Source organism: Rhinopithecus roxellana, chromosome 3, assembly GCF_007565055.1.
Source record: "Rhinopithecus roxellana isolate Shanxi Qingling chromosome 3, ASM756505v1, whole genome shotgun sequence".
In the NCBI taxonomy this organism is placed as follows: domain Eukaryota; kingdom Metazoa; phylum Chordata; class Mammalia; order Primates; family Cercopithecidae; genus Rhinopithecus; species Rhinopithecus roxellana.
The window spans coordinates 171,118,892-171,128,434 of record NC_044551.1 but is presented as its reverse complement, the minus strand read 5'-3'; the positions used below and the strand labels follow the sequence as shown (position 1 = coordinate 171,128,434).

Genomic DNA, 9,543 nt, shown 5'->3' with positions numbered 1-9,543 from the left:
AAGTTGCAGAGGCCCCTGAGCCCTCAGTCCAAGCCTGCCCTCCAGGGCGCCTGCAGGAGCTGGTGCACACACCTCTCCCCGTGAAACCAGGGTCCTGGTGAAGGGTGGACTCCCACTGTGGGAAGAGGGTCCCTGTGCAAGCAGGAGTGAAAGGGGCAGTGGGCCAGGTATATGTGCCCCTCGGTGGGTAGGGTGGGCCCAGGCCTCCCGGGCTGAAGCCCTGGGTGGGTTTTGGACCACCTGTGGGGAGGATGGAGGAGCCCAGAGGCCAACCATGTGAGGGGCCTGCGGCCTCCCCCACAGGCAGCTGTCATCTGCATTTCACAGACAGCAAGCTGCGTACTCCCCAAGGTCACCACTAAGAGGAGCAGAATAGATGGTCTGGAAACCCAGGGTTTCCCTCTAGGCCCAGGGGCTGCAGTTGTGAGTATGCATTGGTGGGGGGATCACTGCAGCCCCAGGGGAGGCCAGGCTGGCTGAGGGCCTGTTCGAAGGGCAGCTGGGGGGTGTGGGAGCTGAGGGTGACCCCCACCTCACCCTCTCAGGGGACCTGCTGGTTGAGCAGGGGTCAGACTACTCGGGGGGTTTTACCTCTGCCAATGCCTCAGAGCCAATTACCTGTGTAATTAGCAACAAATGACTTGTGGGACGGTTGCGGTTTTCAGTTAAAATTAGAAGGAAACCCATGTATTCAGGTCTCCTTGAAGGAGGTGGGTACCTCAGATTTCCAGACAGATTCCCAGCTCTCGCCTTGCCTGTGCCCACCCCATGTGTTGTTTCTGAGCATCCACAATGTGCAGGACCAGGGATGGGGCCAACCAGGAAGCAGGGCCCCAGAGGTGGCCACTGGCCAGGGCTGCTCCTCCCCCACCCCGGGCAGCCCACCTGCCTGGCCAGGGACCTTCCCACCTTGGCCCGCCTTGCCCTGGACCTCCCGGGCAGGGGCCTGCCTGGCCAGATCCCTGGACTTCGAGGAAGGCGGTCGCCAGGCCGCCTCGGTGCTGGGACTCTGCCCGGGTCTCATTTCACCTCGCCACGGTCTTCAGGATGGCCTGGGCTGCTCCTTCCACCCTTTTACAGAGGAGGACGTGGAGGCCCAGGTGGGGGATGTTCACTGGCCTGAGATTGCCCAGCTGGGACATGGCAGAGCCTGGACTTACTCCCTTCCCACCCGCCCCAACCCATGGTGGGATCATTTGCTGAGCCGCTGCCTCTGCCCTGCCCAGCCTGGCCCCTGCCTCACCTTCCCCCTCTACCCTGCCGCAGGTGCCCAGCAGAGTGCCACTGTGGCCAATCCAGTGCCTGGTGCAAACCCGGACCTGCTTCCCCACTTCCTGGTGGAGCCCGAGGATGTGTACATCGTCAAGAACAAGCCGGTGCTGCTGGTGTGCAAGGCCGTGCCCGCCACGCAGATCTTCTTCAAGTGCAACGGGGAGTGGGTGCGCCAGGTGGACCATGTGATTGAGCGCAGCACGGACGGGAGCAGCGGTGAGCTGAGCCCGGGGCCTCCCTGGGCAGGGCCCATCCAGGGGGAGGCGAGTCTCGGCCAGGCCAGAGGAGCCTGCAGCTGCCCCCAGGATTTCCCACCTTGGACCCCGGAGGCCTTCCCCGGAGGCGACACCCCTCAGCAGTTTGGGGAGAAGGAGCGGGAGAGAGTGGGTCCCTGATGATCAAGGAGCTCCCAGACCTCAGGTTCAGGGATTGTTTTCTTGTGCGTTGGTTCATTCCATCAGTCAGGCATTCACTCACGCCTCTGTGTGCACCCACTCCTGTGCCGGGGACACAGCACCCCACCCGCGGAGCCCAAGCCCCCACAGAGAGGCAGAGAGCGGGTAACCTCTCAGCGAGAGGAGAGGCCCCTCAGGGGAGGTGATGTGTAAACTGAGAGAGGCCTAAGAACTGGTTAGGGAGCCAAGAAGGCGAAGTGCCTCCCAGGCAGGGGATACAGCCCAGGGAAGCCTGGAGGCAGAGGCCGGCGTGCCGGTGGGGTCAGCAGTGAGGGTGACAGTGTGCAGGGAACCAAGGTGAGGCCACTGTCTTAGGGGATCTCGAGCTGCAGAGCGGCATGGCCAGAGGTGTATGTGATTCAGGGGCCGGGATGGGGACTGACGGGAGCGGCAGGTCCCGAGACACTGAGCGGAGGGAGCCAGACTCAGCTGGGGGCACAGCGAGAGGGGTTCTAGGTGCAGTGAGCAGACCCAGGAAGCGCCTCTTCCATGAGACACAACATTCCCCACCTCCAGCCCTGGCCTTAAGCAGGCACTGTGGACGTGGGCAGACAGCCCACATGTCTGGGTTCCATGACTCCCCCAGAGAGGACTGGCAGAGGGAGAGGCAGGAGCGGACAACAGCCTCTCCTCCTCCCCCTCCTCCCCCTTTTCCCCCTCCCTCTCCTCCTCCCTCCCCTTCTCCTCTCCCTCCCTTTCTCCCCTCCTCCCCTTCCTCCTTCTCCTCCTTCTCCTCCTTCTCCTCCTCCTCCTCCCCCCCACCCCTCTCCTACCTTTCCTCCTCCTCCTCCTCCTCCTCACTCATTAGAGCCTGTTTCAGTTTCCTCTCCCTTGGTGCTTTGTGGAGAACCGCACGCATAAGGACATCTCGGGGGTGGTCCTGAGCCCCCTCCCACCAAGGCCTCAGCCATCCTGAGACACATAGCACACATACCCTGTTGAGTCACAGCCCGTGTGGGACACACAGGCCATTGCCATGAGGCTCAAGCCACAGTGCAGCTGGGACAGGCAGGTGTCACCCAGGACTCACACTGATGCCAAGGACAGGCTGGGGACCTTGGGCCTAGAGAAATGGCCCAGGAAGGATTCCCAGAGCAGGAGGAACATCCAAGCTCAGGTCTCAAAACCGCCTGGAAAGGGCATCACCCAGGCCCGTAGACTGCAAGGTGCAGAGGCACAGAACAGCCTCGAGTGGCTCGGGTATGGGGCGAGAGCGAGCCCCGGGGCAGGCAGCGGTGCCTGGGAGACTGCGCTAAGGGGCCCCTGGCGGCTGAGACACCAGAGTGTGTGTGAGACACCTGAGTGGGCTACAGTCAGACTTGCACTGTAGGAAGACCATGCTGGGCACAGGGAGACTGGAGGAGGGCAAGACCCCGGCCAGGAAGAACAGTTTGGAAGCTCTGGCAGTGATCTGATGTGAACTAAAGAGCCCTGGATTTAGGCAGCGCCATTTAGCCCCAGAACCAGCTTGTCATTTTACAGCTGAGACTGAGGCCTTGGTTCTTACTCATCCAGAGCCCTGCTGGGGCTCCAAGCAGGCCTTCTCGTCTGCAGCAGTCACACCCCACCCTTCCATAAGGGTCAGCACCGGCTGCCTCCCTCCCCCAAGTGTCATCTCAGCACCCTGGCCTGACTGCAGCTTCTCACCTGCAGTCTTTGGGTGTTCGCTGAACACCTGCTCTGTGGCACACCTTGGGTTAGGTACTAGGAGTTACACTCTCGGGGCAGTGATCCAGTTCCGCCTCCTACCCTCGGGAGGGAGATAGAGAGAGTTGGTGGCCAATGTAGCCCAACAGAACTCTGGGCATCAGCACCTCCCAGGACCAGAGCCTCTCCTGGCCCCAGCAGTGGTGCCAGAGGCCTCCCTGCCCAGCAGCACAGCCCACCTTGTCTTGGTGGGAGAGTCTGCAGGAGAACTGCAGGCAAATGCCTCCCCTCCCTGGGCTCAGTTTCTTCATCTGTAAAATGGGGATGAGGAGACCGCCCCCATCCTGCCCCTTGCAGATTGGTTGGGAGAAGCCTCGCGATCTCACACGCCCAGTCAGGACCCAGCACGGGGCTTTTCCTTTCTCCCCAGCGTCCCTTCAGCGTAAGTTCTCCCACTGCTGTGGGAGGTCCCCCAGGGAAGCACAGCCCGAGAACTGCTCTCCTGCAGCCTGGAAGCTCCAGTCCAGCCCCCTGCTGTTCCCAGCACCCCCTTCCGGGCTCCCGTGCACACCCCTCTGTCTGAAACACCCTTGCCATCATGAGGGCTCAGATCCATGGATTGGCAGAACCTAGGACCTTGTCTGAATGAGCAGTCGCAGGCCCGGGCCAGCACACACACCGGGAGCCCCCGGCCCACACTCCCCGGCAGGCTCCTGTGGCCCTGTTCTCTTCCTGCCAGGCAGAGAAGCAAAGCTTGGGACACGTCCCACCCGTGACCACCAGGGTCCTCTTCTGCCCCGAGCATCCGACCTCAGGCCTCCCATGGCCAGAACCTCTGAATGTTCATTGATCTCATCGATTTCTCAACCCAAAGCATCGAGTGCTTTGAGGTGAAGAGAAAGGCTTTCCTTACCCACAGTCAGATACCACGGCAGTGGCACCACACGGCAGCACAGACCAAAGATCCCCAAACTAGAAACATCCTGTGGTCAGACAGGTATGGCAGGGGTTGGAGGTCCACCCAGCTCTGCAGCCCATTCATTCATGTGTGGGGCTGGGGGTGGCCGGGTGGACACCCAGGAGAGCACCTACTTCCCTCTCGTTTGCCCTCAGTCTTTATCCAGAAGGCCAGGGGACAGAGACCTAGGCCTCAAGTGCTAGAACCCAAACCTGCTGACACTAAAAAAGCCTGAAATTTGCAAAACCAAGCACTGGAGTCTGGTCTGGGAGTATAATTTATTCTGTGTTAAACAAACTGATTGGTTATTAGATTGTTTAGAAGATTGCTGAGAAGGTGAGAACTGAAGTGCCAGCTTGGCCTCAGAGCCCCAGCCAGAAACCCTGGGCAGCCCAGGTTCACACACACACCCGCCCAGGCCCGCTGGCCTGGGGTCCCTCCCCAAGGCTGGCACCTGCTCACACTTACCGGGCAGGTGTAGACACAGCTGTACCCAGACACTGCTCCCAGGAACCAGGCTGCCTGGTGATCCGCAAGAGGGGAGTGCACAGCCCCTCGCATCAAAGGTGGGGGAGGGCCAGGTCTGCAGCCCCCCGCCTCAGGCACTGCCCTCCAGGAGCTTGTGGGGCTGAAGGGCACCCCCACCAAGGCACTGCCTGGAGCTGGCACATTGAGGACACACTTGGCCCTCACTCATGCAAGTGAGAGGCAGGAGAGGAGGTGGCAGGACAGAAGGGGAGGGAAGACAAAGGGAAAGGAAAAGGGAGCGCTTCAATTTAGTGCTGTTCTCCCAAGCTGAGCCCCCTGGGCCGTGGGTGAGGCTTCTGAGGAGGGCCAGGCTCCCCACAGCACCACGGGGGATGGAGGAGCTATTAACAGACCTGTCCACCCACGGGAGAAAAAGTACACAGTTCAGAACATTCTGGAGGTCTCCCACCCCTAACCCCCAAGGCAGAGAGGAAGAAGGGAGTGGAGGGCCGGTTCCCAAATCTTCTTATCAGATGCCCTCAGTCATCTTGAAAGACAGCTGGTGCCCAAGGCCCCTCTCCTATAGGAGAACCCTGTGAGCCACCCCCTCGTTTTCAGCCTGCCCACCCCACCCCCGAGAGTGTCCACATTGGGTGTCTTAGAGAACGGGGCAGGTGGTGCCCGGAATGGAGGGAAGCAGCCCAGCTACCATGATCTCTCCAGAGGTGACAGCCCTGCCATCTCCTATGACAGCTGGCCAGCGACAGGAACAAAGTGATGGAAAAATCTGGACACATAGTGTGAGACCCCAGAGACTTGTTGAGGAGGGTCTGGGAAGCGTCAGAGAAAGACATGTTAGAGAAAAAAGAGGGAAACAGCCTCCCGGCCTGCGGCTCAGGCTCAGCTGGGCGGCCCACTCTTCCCGCAATGCAGCCCTAATTGAATTTCGCTGTTAACAATGGAAACACATTGGCTGCCGGCCTCTCTCTCCCTTTCTGATAAGCCAGTGACCCGAGGGAAATTGGGGTCAGGAGGAGGAGAAATTGGAAACAAACAGTCTTTTCTCACTGCTGGGGATGCTGGTTTTGGCTACAGACGGGCAGGAGGAGGGTTGTTGACCCCGCTTCTCACTGCTGGGGATGCTGGTTTTGGCTACAGACGGGGCAGGAGGAGGGTTGCTGCCCCCGCTCCTGAGTTGTTAGAGGGTCCTGAGCCTGCCTCAGTCCAGGTATGGCAGAAGGCGGGGGGCTGAGTCCAGCCTGGAGCAGAGTCCCCCCACCTCACCCTAGTTAGGCAGAGCAGGTCCTGGACCCCCAGCTCAGCTCCCCCTCTGTTGGCTGCCCTCTCACCCGCTTCCCAAGTTTCTCCCTAGTGCATAGGCACCCCAGCTTACCCTTTGGATGCAGACAGTCCCGGGTCCCCACGGCAAGTTACTTCCCTCTGCGCTTCTGTCCAAGGGAGTGGCTTAAAGACAACATCCCCATCCCCGCACGTGGGAAACCCTAAGTCCCAGCGCATCGCAGGGCGCTAGCATCATACTACATAATCACTGCAATTATATTGTTAATGACTGTTATTATATTATCACATGTCAGGATCTATCTGCTAGCCGCTGAGGGAGGGGGCCAGATTATTCCTCACCTCTTTTACCCCAGAGATGCAGAGCTCAGCCTGTCTGCCCCACCCCTTCTGCCTGCGAACTTTGGAGGCCAGACCCTCTGGCCCAAAGTTCTACGGCAGCCCCCTTTAGGGACATTTCTGTAAGTGACTCCAAGGAGTCAGGCCTCAGGTAACAAAGTATAATGAATGGAAGGTCTACCCAGCCTGCCCGGGGCCTTCAGGAGATAGAAATCAAGTGACTCTTGGGCCGCCCGGAGTTTCCTCCAGGCTGGGGGTTGCCTTCAAAGTCCACTCCCTTGCCAGGCAGCGAGAGTGGCTGAGGGTGGCACGGAGACCCACATGCAGAGGCTCCGGGTGGCCCTGGGGCTCTGGCTACCTGCCCCTCCCTCCCCCAGGGCTGCCCGCCATGGAGGTCCGCATTAACGTCTCAAGGCAGCAGGTGGAAAAGGTGTTCGGGCTGGAGGAATACTGGTGCCAGTGCGTGGCGTGGAGCTCCTCGGGCACCACCAAGAGTCAGAAGGCCTACATCCGCATAGCCTGTGAGTCTAGGGCGGGGCCCTGGGGAGGGCGCATGGCGGGAAGGTGTCACCAGGAGAGGGGACAGTAGGCTACCTGGAAGAAGGGGTCCGGTCAGAAAACCTCACAGCCCTGCCTGGATGAGTGGAGAAAGTGCCTGTGGACACGGCCTAGCCACCTCATGTCCCCCTGTGCACCTGGCACTTCCTCTGCCATGTGCCATGGTCCCTGCAGGACAAGGGACGCAGCCAGCCAGTCTGAGCCTGTGCAAGGCCCTCAGGCAGGAGGACACCCTCATTCCTCTTCCAGATTTGCGCAAGAACTTTGAGCAGGAGCCACTGGCCAAGGAGGTGTCCCTGGAGCAGGGCATCGTGCTGCCCTGCCGCCCACCGGAGGGCATCCCTCCAGCCGAGGTGAGGACTCCTCTAGTGCCCACTTCTAGACCTGGGCTCCTGCCTGGTCACTCTGGCAGGGGCCACTCCAGGCAGGGCTAGCATGGGCTGGCAGTACATGGCAGGGCTCCCTCTCCTAGGTGGAGTGGCTCCGGAACGAGGACCTGGTGGACCCATCCCTGGATCCCAATGTATACATCACACGGGAGCACAGCCTGGTGGTGCGACAGGCCCGCCTTGCTGACACGGCCAACTACACCTGCGTGGCCAAGAACATTGTGGCACGTCGCCGCAGTGCCTCCGCTGCCGTCATCGTCTACGGTGGGCCCCGGGGCTCCCCGGTCACAGGGAGAGGCACTGCGGTGCCCCTGGGCAGTGACATGTGGCTGGTGGGGTGAAGAGAGGCCATGAGGCCAAAGCCAGATGAACCAGATCGTGTCTGACTAGGCAGGATAAGCAAAGGGCTCGCTGTGACTGCTGGGGACCCAGGGGCATGTCTGGGCAAAGGTATGGGACAGGTTGGAGGTCCTGTGGGCAGCAGGCATTGTGCAAAAGGAGATGAGGGACAGGATGGGAATCTAGGAAAGGTGACAGACTGTCCCCACTCCTGAGTCTCCAAGGCGGGAATCAGAAGACGCACAGTCTGGGCACCCCCAGGAGCCAGCAGAGGGAGGGTGTGGGAGTCACCCCAGGAGAGGCTGGGGTCTGGGCTGCAGGAGCGCGTGAGCCACGGTTCAGCCTGGCTACCCCAAGTGCCCCCTGGGAGAAGGGAAGACTGTGGCACACGTGCTGCAGGGCCCGGGGGCTAGCAGGCACGAGCATGGCCTCCCCCAGGCCTTCTCTCCCAGCTCAGACACAGCCCACCCGTATCCAGCTCACAGCCCCTCTGCCCTCACGCCCCGTCCCCTGGGCCAGTGTATCTGAGGACGCCCCTGCTCCCTGACCCCAGCCCTTCTCTGTCCGGCCAGTGAACGGTGGGTGGTCGACGTGGACCGAGTGGTCCGTCTGCAGCGCCAGCTGTGGGCGCGGCTGGCAGAAACGGAGCCGGAGCTGCACCAACCCGGCGCCTCTCAACGGGGGTGCTTTCTGTGAGGGGCAGAATGTCCAGAAAACAGCCTGCGCCACCCTGTGCCCAGGTACCAGCGGCCACCGCCTCCCGCATCGTTCCTCACCACGCCATCTCCGTGCCCTGGCTCCATCGCGCCCACCAACCTGCCCCCCCATGGCTCCATCCCACCCGCCTGCCACACAGGGCCAGGCTCAGTCTGAGGCGGGGATCGGGGTGCGGTGTATGGTTGGAGTCAGGGCTCGATCTGTGTCCAGTCTCAGGGCTCAACATAGGGTGTAAGTCACAGGGTGTGAAGTACAGTTTGACAGGGTCTAGGGCTCAGCCCGTGGCTGCAGAGTCCACTTGTCCCTGGGTTCAGAAGGGTCAATGTGTGACAAGAGAGCCCTCGCTGCCCCAGGGCCAGGACAGCCTCCCTGGTGTGGAGAGAGCCAAGCAGCCCCGGCGTCATCCGCGCCTCCCTGTCATTAGCATGCGTCATCAAGGCCAGCTGGACACTAGAGGGCGTGCATCGCGGGCCTGGCCCTGGCTTTGCCCCCAAATCCAGGCTGCCTTGCCCTGCCTGGTCTGGATGCCCAGAGGGGCCACACTGGCTGACTGCTGGGGCGGGCACCCAGGCTGACTGCACCATCTCCTCTCTGCCTGTCTCTCGTCTAGTGGATGGCAGCTGGAGCCCGTGGAGCAAGTGGTCGGCCTGTGGGCTGGACTGCACCCACTGGCGGAGCCGTGAGTGCTCTGACCCAGCACCCCACAACGGAGGGGAGGAGTGCCAGGGTGCCGACCTGGACACCCGCAACTGTACCACTGACCTCTGTGTACACAGTGAGTCCTCTCTGCCCTGAGGTCCTCTTCTGTTTGCCTGGATTGGCCCTGCCCAGCCCTGGGGAGGTGGGGGCTGAGGGAGCTCTTCTCCTGCCAAAGGCTGTAGCCTCTCCAGGCTCAGGGCCTTCTGGGATCCCCCTCACCCTTAGCATACTGCACATGGGCCCAGGCGCGCCCTGCCACCTCCCTTGCCTCCTGAGACATGCACAGATTTGAACCTTGACTTATGCGTACCCATTGCCCACACTCGCCCAAACACCACAGCTTCACATCTGCCTCGTCCCCCAAGTGCACATACAGGTCCTGTGGGGACGCCCGGCTTGTGAG

General features: G+C 61.4%; 1 protein-coding gene across 1 annotated transcript in view; it reads left to right on the top strand.

Annotated features, from left to right (window-relative positions):
• The first annotated feature begins 4,196 nt into the window (after nucleotides 1-4,196).
• The window catches only part of UNC5A (unc-5 netrin receptor A), a 12,986-nt gene continuing 7,639 nt past the window's right edge, over nucleotides 4,197-9,543 (top strand). The window contains 7 exon segments of the mRNA XM_010386398.1: nucleotides 4,197-4,245; nucleotides 4,248-4,294; nucleotides 4,296-4,371; nucleotides 6,816-6,959; nucleotides 7,246-7,349; nucleotides 7,469-7,649; nucleotides 9,052-9,216. Coding sequence (XP_010384700.1) covers nucleotides 4,197-4,245; nucleotides 4,248-4,294; nucleotides 4,296-4,371; nucleotides 6,816-6,959; nucleotides 7,246-7,349; nucleotides 7,469-7,649; nucleotides 9,052-9,216 — 766 coding nt within the window.